The sequence below is a fragment of the Natator depressus genome, chromosome 5 (genome assembly GCF_965152275.1).
Source record: "Natator depressus isolate rNatDep1 chromosome 5, rNatDep2.hap1, whole genome shotgun sequence".
NCBI classification, from domain to species: Eukaryota; Metazoa; Chordata; order Testudines; family Cheloniidae; genus Natator; species Natator depressus.
The window spans coordinates 22,232,599-22,249,567 of record NC_134238.1 but is presented as its reverse complement, the minus strand read 5'-3'; the positions used below and the strand labels follow the sequence as shown (position 1 = coordinate 22,249,567).

Sequence of the window (16,969 nt, the reverse complement as noted above, 5' to 3'; positions counted from 1 at the left end):
ACTCTTAACGGGGCTTGATTTTTTCAGAAGGTGGTTGCTTAGAACTTTCTGAAAATCTGGCCCCTTAAGGCATCTGTACCTGAGCACTCACAATCATAGTCACTGTTGAAATTCTTGGCCTTTGTTTTTATGTCTGGTGCTGTTATCTTGTTAAATACAAAATTATAAAGTTAATCAGATTATTATTATTATTATTATTTATTAATAATAATTGTTATTGTTACCTAGTCTTTTAGAGCACCTTTCATCAGTAAATCTCAAAGCCATCCCCATTTTACAGATGGGAAATCTGAGGCACGGATCAGGGAAGTGACTTGACCAAGGTCACATAACAGGCCAGTGGCAGAGCCCTGGGAAAATAGTGTTGACTTGTGCATGCATGTGGGGGGCTTAATCCAGGCCTCTGGTGCTGCAATCTCCATTGTCAGGGGAACCAGTGGGTAACAAGATTCTATCTGGGAGCTAGGCCAAGCCAGAAGATGGTTGTGGGGGATCCACATAAAGGCCTGCAAAGATCACTTCAGTTGTTCTGGTTGTGTGAGCCTCTGCTGCTTGACTCAACAGCTGCGGCAGTGTGGGAAGCTTCCTGCCAAAGTCTCCTGGCTGTACAACTGCCCAGGATGCAGCCTCATTACTGGACCAGGGAAATGCTCCCAGATGTGTGACTGTTCTGTTCTTAAAAAGAAAAGGAGTACTTGTGGCACCTTAGAGACTAACAAATTTATTTGACCGTAAGCTTTTGTGAGCTGTTAGTCTCTAAGGTGCCACAAGTACTCCTTTTCTTTTTGCGAATACAGACTAACACGGCTGCTACTCTGAAATCTGTTCTGTCCTTGTTTCATAAGTTTGGGTAAGGTTTGCTTTGGCCTTAAATGCTTGCTGTAACTCAAGATTGCGAACATACTGGACACAGAGATTGAACAATCCTGCTGTAACAGAAACAGGATGTCATCGGTTAAAGCGATGTGTGAATTGTGTTTCTTTACTCATGCCAAAACCCACCTTATGTTTTTGGCAAGGTATGCATCTGAAAGAGAATAAATAAACCTGTTTGGTGAATGTGCAGAGATGAGTTCATCCCAGTTCTTTATTTGAGCCTTAGGAATGTTCAGTTATTTCCCATTGTGAGTCTCTGTGTCTTACTGGAGAATCCGTATGTAATTACCTCTAGCTGTGCGAGTGCAGTAAGGAAGTGGATAACAATGCCATAAGTTTAAAAAAACACACTGGGGTCAGAAGTTCTTTTGGAAACACTGAAACAGATATTTCAGAGAAAGCATTAGCAGTGCAAGGAAACAGGAAGCATAACTCAACGATTAATTGGGGCGGGGGGGAGGGAGGACTTTAATTACTCAGAGGACTCCAGGGTTCAGTCCCATTAGGGCACTGCAATTCCAGAAATCAACTCTGCAATACAACTGTAAATGGAATTGCTATATCCAAAAAACCTTTTTGTAAATAATATACTTTACGCTGAAGGGGATTTTGTTAGGAGAAATAGGGAAAAGAGAGATTTGGGGTCAGACTATGGCCAGCCCCTTCAGAGGTATATTGGGGAAGGGGTACAAGGAGCCTTCCCTCATCGCAGCCCTGTGCCAGACACAGCTGCAACTCCTGCACTCTTCTGGTATTGAGGTTTCTCCCTGATAGTGCCTCCTCAGGCACTAGTCACCCCAGAGAGCCCTGGCCCTGCCCCTTCTTAGCATCATCTAGAGAGTTGCCGGCTGTGACTGCTACACTCCTTTTGAAGCACTCCACCGCTGTGTGCCAAGTTACTCCAGGAGGCAGTGTGCTTTCCTGAGGTGCAGTACCTCCTAATGCGCCAGATCAACCCCCAAGTCCTGCTTACTTAGGGCTGTGACTAACAATAGATCTCGTAGTGAATATAGCAAAGTGGGGAAATGTACATTTTTAGGATAAACAGAGTGAAAAGTCTGGACAAGAGATGGCTGCAAAAAAGTCTAGCGGCCAAATCCAGTTTGTCTTATTCATGTGAGTATACCTGGTGCATCCAAGTAATCCCAGCTGCTGTATCGCATTACAAGAAGCTAAAAGGACTCTTTCCTGCTATGATTCTTCCATGTAATCAATTACTTCGGTTGCCACAGGAATGTTGTATAATCACAAAGGGGAGGTGGCATCTGCCATCATGAATGGGAGCAGGTGGTGGCTAAGTGACAGGTTGTCTGATAAAATGTGGTCCACACTATGGATGAGTTTGAGAAACCCCTGGAAGACATTAAGGTGCCCTTCATGCTCTCTAGGGTTGTAATTCTTATTCTTCCATGTGAAATGTTTTAAAGTCAGCACAGTAATGGAAACATACTTTATCTGCAATGCAGGGTCTCCAGGCCCCTTTTCCTTTGTGAATGAGAGATCTTTCCACAAAACAGCAGATATAGTAGCCAGCTATTTCTCTCTTGGCCACTTGGATAGCTGCCCAGGTTTGGTGGAAATGAACTGCCTTTAGCAACCTAAAAATAACCTCCCCATGACATTAGAATGAAACGGATACTATCATGGCCCTGGAGTCTAGCGGACATTAACATAAAGATAATAAAGGCACCAGGACTTTGAGAGTTAGCATAAATGTTGTTTCATCACATCTGCAGATTGTTTATCCCCAAATTCTTGTAACTGTATACAATCCAACCCTAGCTGGGATCAGTTAAATTATATTTTAGACATGCTGTGCTTGAAAAAATACAATCCACATAATATGTACATAAGGCTTTAGATCCTTTATTCAGGTATGAAAGATGCTAGATACCCAAGTATTGCATATCGGGCTATGTACTCAGTATGACAGAAACAATGTTTTAAAAACTAATTCCAAAGTGCTATACCAAAAATATCATGGAAATGTACCCTCCAATTGTTGGCTTTGATAATGTAAGCGAGATCTGATGTTCGCAGCAGAGCTATTTATACATTGTGACTATGCATAAAGACTGCTTTCTGTGTTCTTCCACCCTCCATATGTGAACAAAAAGTCCCCCTGAAAATAAAATAAAACAGCTATATTCTCTATTGTCATATATGGAATCACAATCTATCCTAAACAAGGGACATTAATTAGAGAAAACAATTACAAACTATAGACACAAATAAACAGGCTTCCACACAGCTTGAGTTCCAAGTTTGTCTCCTTTGTTTACCTTTGAAGATCCTTCTTGGAATTCTATGCTGCACACAGAAACATCTAGTGGCTGAATAACATACTGTAAAGAAACATGTCATTACCCTTTCTAACATTGTCTTCAAATCCTGAATATTGAAACCAAAATAGAACAAGAGAGTTGTTATGGATTTTTCAGAAATGTTTATTATGAATTTAATTTAATTCAGACCAAAAGCTGTTTAAGGTGAAAAAGCATATTATATAGCAGATGAAAACAAAGCTAATCTAAAGAGTGATGAGAGATTGGTTTAGCTGGGTGGATCTCATTATCTCTAGGCCAAGAGGGAGTCTGTCAATAGCTGCCTCCCCTAGAAGATTTCTGCCACAGCAGAGACTAATGGTACAAGCAATTTCCTGTGTTTCTTTCTATTTAAAAGGACATTGCCAAAGTTCTGACTTTTAAAAATCACTTTTATTCACTTTAACTTTTAATAGCCAGTTGAAAGAATGGAAATGAAATCTGCTTTTCTTACCTAATGCCCCACCCATTGGCGGTCTGTGGTGCCAGCACAGAGTGACATTGGCTTCAGAGGTCCACCTGCATTGAATAACTTGCAGGATCTGGGCTTATGGTCCTTCCCTTCTGTCCCATAGACCTGGCAAATTGTTGTTGTAGGTTTGAATGAAAGTGCTAGGGTGCTGACACTGATTTCTAAAGAAATTATTCAAGTATTTGTTAGGGGAGAAAATATATTGAGGACTAAATTTTCCTATGTGGGTAACTAAACTGCACCCCAAATCCTCTTCACCTGGTGTGCTGTGCAGTCACCCACAGGTACCTAGATATGCTGTAACTGATCTTGTGCTCATGAATGCTGGGGTACATTTCGAATGCTGGGGTACATTTCAAATGCAGGGTTTGCACACTCCTAGCTAGGTGCAACCTGAACATTTTTCCACTGAAGAAATAACAGGGATTTAGTAAACTGACATAAAAATCAGGATCAATCAGAGTTTGCGCATGTCACATTGGACAGTAGTGTCCCTTTTAAAAAGTAAAGCCTCACACCTCTGTTGTATTACTATGTATAGGCATGCTGTTGAATTCAGACATTCAGTAGAGTGATAGACCCAGCACTCTTAAGGAGACCACTTTGAGTTGTTTATGTAGCATTTCCATCTATTCAGAAAACTACAGGGTGGTTCCAGCTGTTGAACATTTATCTTACTTCCTGATTTCCTTGCCAGGCATGAAAGCAGAGGTTTCTAGCATATTCATTTAGTGAATGGTGGGTTCAAAGGAGGTACACGTTGCACACTATGGGACCAGCAAGGGTAATTTCCAGAGCTGCCCCTTAGGAAAGCCTGCTAGTGTTTGCTTCACCAAAGGAAGCAAACTTTAACGTGCAGCTTTTCTTCTCTGGAAACCCCATAGGTAGAGACTGCTTTGGTAAATGTGCTGAATCAAAGGATCCCCTGGATGTGTGGGTGGTGCCAGGCATCTTCATCCCCTCTCTACTTTGGGATATAACATTAAAACCCCAACTAGTCCTTACTTTTTGGGGAGGGAGCAGCTTGTCCGTGGTGCCAGTCGCTCTAGTAACTAAACACTTACTTGGTTAATTAGATCTCCAGAGAGAGACCCCTAGTAGACTTCATGGTGTTTCCTGGTCAGCTCCTGGCCCTGGTTCTGCTTGGATTTTTATTTACTGGAAATTTTTCTATCATTCAGATCGTGGAGGGAATGCTTTGTCAAAAAGGAGGGTCTTGTAGCATGCCCTAAAGCTGATTAACTCTGGATCAGCCTAAACTGTTCTGTGAGCTTGTTCTACAGCCAGAGCCCCTCAGCCAAAGATGCTTTATCTGTAGTTCCCAGGCATATCAACCTGAGCTTTGTAAACTGCATTATCCAGTAGCAGGGAGCAGCAGTTTTTCTGAGCCATAGAGTCAGCTGCTGACAGAGCTGAGTTCTGACTTGTTAACGGCTTTGGAAATAGGGACTGAGACCTTGAACTGCAATGTAAGCAGACCAGTTGGTAGTGGAGTTCTTGGTGGCCTGTCCAACTCATGGGTCTGGCAGCCACGTTTTGTACAATGTCAGGTTTCAGAGTAGCAGCCGTGTTAGTCTGTATTCGCAAAAAGAAAAGAAGTACTTGTGGCACCTTAGAGACTAACCAATTTATCTGAGCATGAGCTTTCGTGAGCTACAGCTCGAATAAATTGGTTAGTCTCTAAGGTGCCACAAGTACTCATTTTCTTTTTGTACAATGTGTCGCCTCTGCATTGCTTTCAATGTCAGTCACATTTGCAGAAAGTTGTAGCGGTCCAGTCTGCAGCTCATAATTTAGGGGCATTCAATGAAAGAGGTATAAACTGGCCATGAATAAATTTAGACGGGAAGTTAGAAGATAAGAACAGCCTTATGGTCCATCTAACCCAGTGTCCTGTCTTCGGACAGTAGCCAATGCTAAGTGCGTCAGAGTGAATGAACAGAACAGGGCAATTATAGAGTGATCCAGCTTCTGGCAGTCAGAAGCTAGGGACACCCAGAGTACAGGGTTGCATCCCTGGCCCTTTTGGCTACTAGCCATGGACCTATCATCCATGAACTTACCTAACTCTTTCTGAACCCAGATACAGTTTTTGCTTTCACAACATTCCCTGGCTATGAGTTCCACAGGTTGATTGTGTGTTGTGTGAAGAAGTACTTCCTTTTGTTTATTTTAAACCTGCTGTGTATTCATTCCAATGGGTGACCCCGGTTCAAGAAGGGGTAAATAAAACTTCCTTATGCACTTTCTGCTCACCATTCATGACTTTATAGACCTCTATCACATTCCCCTAAGTCATCTCTTTTCCAAGATGAAAAGTCCCAGTCTTTATAATCTCTGCTCATGTGGAAGCGATTTCATACCCGTAATTACTTTTGTTGCCCTTCTCTGGACTTTTTCCTATTCCAATATATCTGTTTTGGGATGGGGCAACCAGATCTACATTCAGGATTCAAGGTGTGGGCGTACCATGGATTTATATAGTGCCATTATGATATTTACTGTGTTATTATCTATCCCTTTCCTAATGGTTCCTAGCATTCTGTTAGCTTTTTTGACTGCCGCTGCACAATGACTCCACGATCTCTTTCTTGAGTGGTAACAGCTAATTTAGACCTCATCATTTGGTATGTATAGTTGGGATTATGGTTTCCAATATGCATTACATTGTATTTATCAACATTGAATTTCATTTGGCGTTTTGTTGCCCAGTCACCCAGTTTTATGAGATCCCTTTGTAACTTTTCAAGTCTGCTTTGGACTTAACTATCTTGAGTAATTTTGTATCGTCTGTAAATTTTGCCACCTCACTGTTTACCTGTTTTTCCAGATCATTTATGAACACGTTGAACAGCACTGGTGCCAGTACAGATCCCTGGGGGATACCACTATTTACCTTTCTCCATTCTGAAAACTGCCCATTTATTCCTACTCTTTGTTTCCTGTCTTTTAACCAGTTACTAATCCATGAGAGAACCTTCCTTCTTATTCCATGACCACTTACTTTGCTTAAGAGGCTTTGATGAGGGACCTTGTCAAAGGCTTTCTGCAAGTCCAAGTACACTATATCCACTGGATCACGCCTGTCCACATGTTTGTTGACCCCCTCAAAGAATCCTAATAGATTATTGAAGCATGATTGCCTTTTACAAAAGCCATGTTGACTGTTCCCCAACAACTTGTATTGATCTATGTGTCTGATAATTCTGTTACTATAGTTTCAACCAATTTGCCTGATACTGAAGTTAGGCTTACTGACCTGTAATTGCCAGGATTGCTTCTGGAGCCTTTAAAAAAAAAAAGTAGTTAGGAGGTTTCTAACCAACAGAGGAGTGAGGTTCTGGAATAGCGTCTGGAATCCAGTAGGAATAGTGTGAAAAAAAATCCTAACTAGTTTTAAGATGGAGCTTCATAAGTTTATCAATGGGATTATCTGGTGGGGTTGCCTATGATAGCAGGGGACTGGACTCGACCCAGGGTGTCCCTTTCAGTCCTATGTCCTATGCTTCTAAACTGAAAGGGAGGAAATTTAAGACTGAAAAAGGGAACGTTTTCCACTTAATGTACAATTAGCCTTTGAACCCCTTGCCTCAAGATGTATTTGAGACCAAATGTTTAGGAAGATTCAAGAAAAGACTATACGGATAACAAGAAAATCCAGAGTTACCAATTGAAAAGAAAGTAAATTTTGGAAGGAATAAAACTATTAAGTTTTAGAGCATAAAACAACCTGTAGGTGTTGGGAAGAAACTTCCCTTCAAGTCAGGTTATCCCATATCTGTCTACTCTGGGGTTTTTTTGCACATTTCTCTGAAGCAACAGGCACTGGCCGCTGTTGGAGACAGGATACTAGGTGAGATGGACCACTGGCTTGATCGAGTGTGGTAATTCCTATGTTCCTATGAATCATGCCCTATATGTATAAGAATGTTGTTATTTTATGACAAATATATATAAAGGGCATCATTGAATCATAGGACTAGAAGTAGATGTTGTTTAACATCATGTTTAAGAAGAAAATGTTGTTTCTGTACATTGGTTATTTACCAGGACAGAAAAAGAGCAAAAGTCATTCTAAAAAGCATGTGAAATTTTGATGTGTACCGGGGCTTAGATGGTCTTTTAAAAAATTTTTAGAGTGGCCAATTGATCTGCCCTGCTGCAGCTGACCCTGTGGTGCTGGTTCTGCAGGCTAGAGAGAGATCTTTCCAATTATTTTGTGCTATCTGTATAGCAGTTCACTTCACATTTAGGAAACAAACTGTGTCTATCTTCTATTTGCTCTCCTCAATGAAGAAACACATTGGGATCTTGCATGAGGTGTTAAATATATTCACTGATGGGAAAGACAAAAGCTTATCATCTCAACAGCAGCAGTAAACAGTTTGCTTAGTCTATCGTATAATCCCTAGTGTGCTGCTTTGCTGTGTCAATTTGTGATGATTGCCAAGATGTTTGTGGTTCAGTAGAATGCATTCTCTTTTATAATGCTGTTCTTCATCTTGCCTAATTAAGGACCTGGTCCAGCTGGGGTTTTGCCTGAGAAGGGACTCTGGAGTAGCCCCTCATGCTGTATTAATGCCAGAGCTCTGTGTTCATGATAGCCCTGTTTCCCCTTGGAAGCCACTGAGATGTCACAATCACTGAATGCTGAAGTTACTAAATGAATGGGGCAGAATTTTCTCGTTTTAGATCTCTTCAAACTACAGCGTGTGGTACAGCTCCTGCTGTCCTAACAATGAAACAGCCTTGAACAGGATTTTCTGGGTTCATTTAATGAGATGCACACAGAACTGAAATAATCACCTCACTTCCTGGAAAGCAAGGAAAATGAAGATGGCAGGGCTACAGATTCTAGACGTTCAAAAGATACATCCCCATGTGGCCAGAAGAATAGGGCAGCGTCACATTTTTCTTTTGAGTTATGACAAAACAACCACGTTTAGAGCCAAAGATTACAGACAAAGGACTGTTCTTAGAAGCACCATGGTTTGGATTTCTAATTGTTTTTACCGCATAATAAAACCCCAGGTAGTTTATTATACAACAGCATCAATTTAAATAATAATGTCTCTGTCATGGGTGTATATTGAAAATTCTAGAATGCCTTCCCCAAAGGCTTATAGCCTGTGTCAAATAAACGTTTGTTTTGTTACAAGAAGAAAGAATATCTAAATTACCTTGTTCTTTGTTACTTTTTATAGTAGTCTGAAACCAAGTTGGATATAATATAATCCAGGAAGCCTGTAAGAATATTTTGGGGCTTTATTTTGATCATTTGTATTTGCATGCAATTGACCTTCGGGACATCACACACAGTTTGGGTGTTTCCTCTTTATAGGACCATGGCTTATATGGAACCATAGAATCGTAGAAGTGTGGGACTGGAAGGGACCTCAAGAGGTCATCTAGTTCAGTGGTTCTCAACCAGAGGTATGCGTACCCCTAGGGGTACGCAGAGATCTTCCAGGAGATACATCAACTCATCTAGATATTTGCCTAGTTTTACAACAAGCTACATAAAAAGCACTAGTGAAGTCAGTACAAACTGAAATTTCATACAGACAATTACTTGTTTATACTGCTGTATATACTATACACTGAAATGTAAGTACAATGTTTATATTCTAATTGATTTATTGTATAATTATATGGTAAAAATGAGAAATTAAGCAATTTTTCAGTAATAGTGTGCTGTGACACTTTTGTATTTTTATGCCTGATTTTGTAAGCAAGTAGTTTTTAAGTGAGGCAAAACGTGGGGTACACAAAACCATTCAGACTCCTGAAAGGGGTACAGTAGTCTGGAAAGGCTGAGAACCGCTGGTCTAGTCCAGTCCCCTGCACTCAAGTCAGGACTACATAATAATCAGACCATTCCTGACAGGTGTTTGTCCAGCATGTTCTTGAAAACCTTCAATGATGGAGATTCCACAACCTCCCTAGGCAATTTGTTCCAGTGCTTAACTACCCTGACAGGAAGTTTTTTTTAATGTCTAACCTGAATCTCCCTTGCTGCAATTTAAGCCCATTGCTTCTTGTACTATCTTCAGAGGTTAAAGAGAACAATTTTTCCCTCCTACTTGTAACAACCGTTTTTTGCTTGAACACTGTTATCATGCCCCTCCCCTCCTCCCTCCCCCCCCCCCCCCCCAGTCTTCTCTTCTCCAGGCTAAACAAAGCCAAGTTTTTAATCTCCCCTTAGAGGTCACGTTTTCTAGACCTTTAATCATTTTGGTTGCTCTTCTCTGGACTTTCACCAATTTGTCCACATCTTTTCTGAAATGTGGCACCTACAACTGGACACAAGACTTTAGTTGAGGCTATATCTGCATGGAGTAGAACAGAAGAATTACTTCTTGTCTTGCTTACAACACTCCTGCTAATGCATCCCAGAATGATGTTTGCATTTTTTTTGCAACAGTGTTACGCTGTTGACTCATATATAGTTTTCAATCCTCTATAACCTCCAGATCCCTTTCTGCAGTGCTCCTTCCTAGGCAGTCATTTCTCATTTTGTATGAGTGCAGTTGATTGTTCCTTCCTAAGTGGAGTACTTTGCATGTGTTCTTATTGAATTTCATCCTATTTACTTCAGACAATTTCTCTAGTTTTTCCAGGTCATTTTGAATTTTAATCCTGTCCTTCAGAGCACTTGCAACCCATCCCAGCTTGGTACTTTATAAGTGTACTCTCTCTGACATTATCTAAATAGCTGATGAAGATATTGAACAGAACTGGACCCAGAACTGATCCCTGCAGGACCTCACTTGATATGCCCTTCCAGTTTGACTGTGACCCCTGATAACTACTCCCTAGGAGCTGTTTTCCAATCAGTTATAGTAGATCCATCTAAGCTGTATTTGCCTAGTTAGTTTATGAGAAGATCATGTGAGACAGTATCAAAAGCCTTACTAAAGTCAAGATATCCCACATAGCAAGGGATAGTCTAGATCCACGGTGTCCAGTAGAAATTCAGTGCTAGCCACACTGCTAGCCACACTTGTGGTTTTGAATTTTTCTTATTAGCCACATTATAAAAAAGCCACATGCATTAGCCACAATTCTATAGCCTATTAGCCAAATGTGGCTAGTGACGAACGTATTGGACACCGCTGGTCTAGATAATACTTAGTCCTGCCATGAGTGCAGGAGACTGAACTAAATGACCTCTCGAGGTCCCTTCCAGTCATACGATTCTATGGTTCTGTTATCTTCTAGGTGTTTGCAAATTGATAGCTTGCTTGTTATTGCATATGAGTGTATGGTCATAGGTGCAGTGGAAAGATTCAGGTAATTTTGCAAAATACTGGGGTTGATGTCAATGACCGAGGTGGGGATTCTTCCTTCCTCCCCTCCCAACTCCAAGCTTAACGTAATTGCTGAATGTGTCTTACCTTATTCTGCAACAGTTGGTTCATACGTTTTGTCCTGAGCCTTTGCTCAAACTGCAAATTGAGTGTAGCCTGAAACCTACATTGCCAACATCCAGGACGTTTAAGCCTCCTGTGGTGGCTGCTCCAGGCCAGTAGTTTAAATCTCTTGCTTAGCTATGGTGTTGTAGGGGGATTGTTCTAGCCTGAATTGCTGTGGCCACATTCTCCAGTAGACAGGGTCTCATTAGTCGTAGAAATCTCACCATGGGAGGATTCTAACTATAAAGACCATGCCTAGAAATTAGCCTTCAGCCTGCCCAGAGACAGACAGATTGCTAGAGCAAAGCTGGGCAGTGTGATGGAGAGCATTGTTCTCATTTATCCCTCAGCTGTAAGGGACCAGGCTGTAGGTGTGATGGAAGCTCAGTGGAAGAGAAAGCCAGAGAGGAAATTTGAAGGGGGAGTAGGGAGAGGGACATGAGGAAGTGGTAGGGGAACCAGGCCAGCAGGTTAAAAGGAAACTCAAGAGGGCAGATGATAGCTTTTACAGAGGTGGATAGAATAGAAAGTAGGGTGTTTATGCAAATGAGAATGCACAGTAAATGAATACGTAAACTATGGCGTGGCCTCATTTGTATACTCTTTCCAGCTTTCCGAAGCTGCAGAGGCAGCAGGCATTCTAAATTAACATGACAGCTCATCACATCATGGTGAGTGAACGACAGCAATAGAGATGCAGAGCATAGAGAAACACAGCTGCCTGCATTCAAGCATCCCTGGTCCTGTGTTCCCTGGCTCCCTGAGCTACAAATCATGAACAGCCCTGTCATCCTTGAAAGAGTGAGCAGCATCCCGGCATCCCTGTGTTGTTCTTTAGGGCTTTAAAATAACTAGATATATGACTCTGTATGTCAGTGTAAGTGACTTTTGTCATGAGATTCAAGATTGTTTACTATACATGAACAGGCAAGGAATTATTGGCTATAGATTAGGATGGTGTAAATTATAGCAGTCCTGGATCAGGTCTAACTAGCAGTGCTGTGTTTTAGGCATATTTTCCCAGAGCAGAGAGCTTTTGGGAAGAGCTGAAGTGATATTTTGGCCCTGTCCCAGTGACTTTTTTTGGCTTGATCCTTGCATCTCTTCTGGAATGAGTTATCCCCTCTTGGGTATATAAGCCAACCTAAATTGGATGCAGTAATTTTGTTAGGAGAATAGAGTTCTCTTGCTCTTTAGATGAGTCATTTAGATTATACAGAAGTGTGAGTTACAAACCATTTAGCATTAGAATAGAGCCCTGAGATTGCGGCTATGGTACCTTGCAATATCACCAAGAAATAGCTGGAATGTAAGTGTTAAATAAGTTTAAAAATTATGTATAGCATTATAGTAGTAGGAGCTATGACCGGTAGAGTTAGGGTTGCGTAACAGTTTCCATTTCAAGCCTGTTATCAGTCACTTATTATTTTCTGAAACTTTCAACTGTTGAGCAGAATTTTTACAGGCTTTGGCTCTGCATAAACAGTGAAGTCTTTTGGGGAAATTTTGAACAGAAGCAGTTCAGCCATTTTTGAGTATGAAATTGCCTGTGTCCTGAAAGGTGAAATTTGTCCGGAAAATAGCCTATACTGAGGAAAAGTTCCTTTGCTTTTCCAGGGGAAATTTGAGTTTTGATTTTTTTCCCCCATGTCAGAAACCTTCCAAAATTGTACTGAGCATGCATTTTAGCTACTTTACCTACGTTTATAAAGTGCACAACTAAGAGAGGATTCATCAATGCATGTGAACACTTCAAAGATAATTATGAAGTGACATATCTAGGAAAATATATTAATACTGCACCTGCATAACAACTTGTGGGATTGGGGGAAGCATTGGCGTGGATCTTGTAGGGTGCACAGATATGGAGGAGGGCTAATTGTACATTTCGTAAGGAGTGTTCCAAATTTGCTGTGCGCCTCTCAGCATGTGCAGGAATGGGGCTCTCAAATCTGATCATGCCATTGAAGACTATAAGCTTGATTGCACCTTGTATTGCCACCTCTACGTATGCAGATGCCAACCTTTTTCACCAACTTTGCACATGTGTAGATGACATCACAAGATGTTAGGTAGTGAATAATCAAACGCTCTGCATCCTAATGCATCTGCACAAGGCATCAGAGTTAAGATTGTGCATATAACCTTGCCAGACTTTTGAGTACTTAGCTGTGTAATCTTAACAACAGTTTATTAAGCTAGCTTTTTGTATTGCAGACTCATCAATATTCACTATATTGATATTAATAAAATAATATGGTTTCTATGTGGTTTCCCCTACAAAGCTGTCATTGACGGTCAGTGGAAGTTTGAGCTGACTAAATGGAGAATAAGCAGTGGAGATCTGCCCTACAACTTTATATAAAATGATCAGTGCCAAATCCTGTATTCCTGACTAAACTTCCTTCTCTCTGAGAATTTTGCATGAGTAAAGACTGCAGGATGGTGCTCTTAAAAATATATAGATGGATGGATGAAGTTATTCAGTAATTTCAAAAGGGATCCATTGAAATATCTGTAAAGACTCTGCTGAATTTTCTGGCTCATATAAAACTAGTTTAATAAAATTCAAAGCTTTCAGGGAAAAAAAAAGAAATTGTAAGTGGAATATGTACCATGGAATTTTCTTCAAACTAGAAAACACTGGTAAAAATTAGAGCAATTCCATCACCTTGGCTAGTTTCTTCAATATATTCCTTTTTCTTATTTTTCAGATGACAGAAACCGATAAGTCTCCAGATCCTGCTAATGTGGAAGTGACCAAAGGGAATTGCCAAAGTCCGACCCTGGGAGGTGGTATATTGAAATACAGAAGCCGATCCCAAGGTAAAGCAGGCTTGGTAAAAGATATGAATAAAAGATCATATGCCACTGCAGAGCTCTTGCACATCAAACAGAGTGGGCTAGGTGTGAAACCTATTAAGCAGAGCTAGGTTTTATTTCTGTTGGACCTCAAGATAGTTTGGTTTGGATGGGGAATTTGAACAGCACAATGTTTGCATTCAGCAGAGCTTGTTGAGTTGAACCTTGTTGTTGGCAGAATAATGAAGCAAAATTCTGCATTACTGAATTTTATTTACCATTCCTTAAATTTCCTGTGTATTTGGTTGATTTATTTAGAATCATAGATCATCGAATATCAGGGTTGGAATGGACTTCAGGAGGTCATCTAGTCCAACCCCCAGCTCAAAGCAGGACCAATCCCCAATTTTTGCCCCAGATCCCTAAATGGCCTCCTCAAGGACTGAACTCACAACCCTGGGTTTAGCAGGCCAGTGCTCAAACCACTGAGCTATTCTTCGCTTGAGGGTGGGGGCTTTTTCAAAATGCCATCACTTTATTCCATTCATTAGGGCAAAATACTGGCTTGTTTATTGTTACTCAAATCTAAAATAGAAAAAGGTCATGCCTTCCAGTAGACTGACAATAAATAGTGTGAAAGTAGTACAACTCCCTTTTACATGAACTCCAAATACCTGAATCACAGTAATCACACATCCTCATCACCATGTCTGTTTGGGATCACTCACTCCTCCAGTCAACAGGCTCTCCATTTATCCAAATGGCTTGCATGTCCCCCCAAGAATTTAGACAACCCATGATCACGTCAATTGAAATGAATACTTATTTGTATTTAAAACAATGTGTGTGTAGAACCAGATCCTGCCACCACCACTCAGGTTGAGCACCTTACCCTGTGAATTATCTCATTGAGATTGGTAGGGTGGTAGCACAAGATACTACGAAAGCTCAGTAGGGTGGCAGAGTGACCCTGGCACCCTGTTTGGGAGTGGCATAGGGTGGAGTAGGCAGGAGAGGAAGGACGGTTCAGTAGTTGGCGCAGTAGCCTGGGACTCTGGAGACCTAGGTTCAATTTCCTGCTCTGCCCAGACTTCTGGGGAAGTCAGTTTCTGTGCCTTGGTTCCCCATCTGTAAAATGGGTATAACAGCACTGCCTGAGCTCAGAGGGGTGTTGTGAGGATAAAAGATTGATGTGCACGGATACTACTGTTAATGGGGTCATAAGTGCCTAAGGGCTTGTTGTATTCCTGTTTGAAGAGGACTATGTTAATGTGAATTAGGAACCTTTCAGTTCACGCCTGCAGAGTCCACACGGGGAGTTACAGCACAGCACTTTGGTGAGCACTGTGATTCAGATCCCCATAGTCCGGACTGTAGGGAGTGCAGACATTGCCTAAAGCAGCAGTTCGGGGCCCCCTGGGGAAGCGTGAGCAGGTTTCAGGGGGTCCGCCAAGCAGGGCCTGCATTACACTCACTGGGGCCTAGGGCAGAAAGCCAAAGCCGGAGTCCTGCCGTGGTGGGGCTAAAGCCTACATCCAAGCAACTTAGCTTCGCAGGACCCCCCTGTGGTGTGGGGCCATGGGCAGTTGACCTGCTTGATACCCCCTAACACTGGCCCTGGCTTTTAGATACAGAAAAACAGTTGTTGTGGCACAGGTGAGCTGTGGAATTTCTATAGCATGTTGGGGGGGCCCTCAAAAAGACAAAGGTTGAGAACCCCTGGCCTAAAGGTATGTTTACACTTAGGGCAGCATGTAGAGTACAGATGTTGCACGCCCAGTGAGCAGAGTAGATGGTGACGCGCGGCTCAGGCAGGTAGAGTAGAGCAGAGTGCCCTTTACGCCTGAACTCTAGGGTTATATAACAACAGTGTGAACGTGGGAGACATTACTTGCAAGTGTAGACAGCCGTGTAGGTTATATACCCTACACAGCTGTCTACACTTGCAAGTAATGTCTCCCGCGTTCACACTGTTGTTTTTAGCAGTGTAGAGTCCTGTTGTCCCTGCTTGAGCTGTCCACTGCCATGTGTAGCTATATGCTGTAATAACAAGTGTGGATGCAACCTGCCTTTCACTGCGGAGTGCAGCTACACATACCCTACACACTGCCGTAAGTGTGGACAAGGCCTTAGGTGGATAGAATGAGTGGTTTCTTCAGGTCGTGATGGAGGCACGTTGATGATGAGTGTGAAAAACTGGGATACCCTTTGGCTAATTACAGGGAGTCCTTCAAGGCAAACGATTCCATACCTTATACTAACTCTACATTCACTTTTTTTTTTTTTTTAAGACAACTGGGACTGTTGCCAGAAAGGAAGGCAAATCATGTTTTTTGGCACCATGTTCCTTCTTCCATTCCTGAAAAATTACTTTCAGGATGATGAGACATTTCCAGACATGAATGCAACTACAGTGTCAGCTTTGTAAGCTATAAAGAAAGCTTGTGAGCTGTGCACACCAATGAGTGCAGTCAGCAGAATTCCAGCTCACTCTCTGTTTTTATCTCATTTTGTTTACTATAGCTAATCACAGAACCTAAGACTTTTGCATTGGCCATAGATTTTTAAAGACATTTTTGTCAGCATGAGATGGAGATGGGAATGCTCCTACATCTTTTTTTAATTGTATGCAATGCACATCAGTAATTGATAACAAGCAAAATTAACTCTTCCATGGGAAATTATTGAGCTACCCAACTGGATGCTGCTCCGTAGTATTGTTTTATTTATGATTTACAAAAGTCAACCATCACATGGCTTGTCAGAATTAAAAGGTGCTGCTGTTTGTCTAATAAATGGCATTCCTGGGTTGTCCCTCAGGGGCTGGATCCCGTTTAGAATCTGTGGGAGAAAATGATGAACTGACCGTGGAGAATGGTGAATCAAATTATGAAATAGCAGTGAAATATTCCCGGGGAGGGAGAAAACATTCTCTTCCCCAGCAGCTTGAATCCTCAGGAACAAGGCAGGTGAGTGGTTATACTATTTACTCTGCCTAATAATGATTTACAGCCAAATTCCCAGGTCCTTACTCAGTCTAAGGTTTTTCCTCAAGCTGCTAGAAATGATTGTAACAAACT

General features: G+C 41.6%; 1 protein-coding gene across 1 annotated transcript in view; it reads left to right on the top strand.

The window, feature by feature from the left end:
- The window catches only part of PDZD2 (PDZ domain containing 2), a 311,312-nt gene that overhangs the window by 243,847 nt on the left and 50,496 nt on the right, over window positions 1-16,969 (top strand). Inside the window, exons 8-9 of the mRNA XM_074952415.1 lie at window positions 13,802-13,913; window positions 16,710-16,858. Coding sequence (XP_074808516.1) covers window positions 13,802-13,913; window positions 16,710-16,858 — 261 coding nt within the window. The remainder of the gene's footprint in view (window positions 1-13,801; window positions 13,914-16,709; window positions 16,859-16,969) is intronic.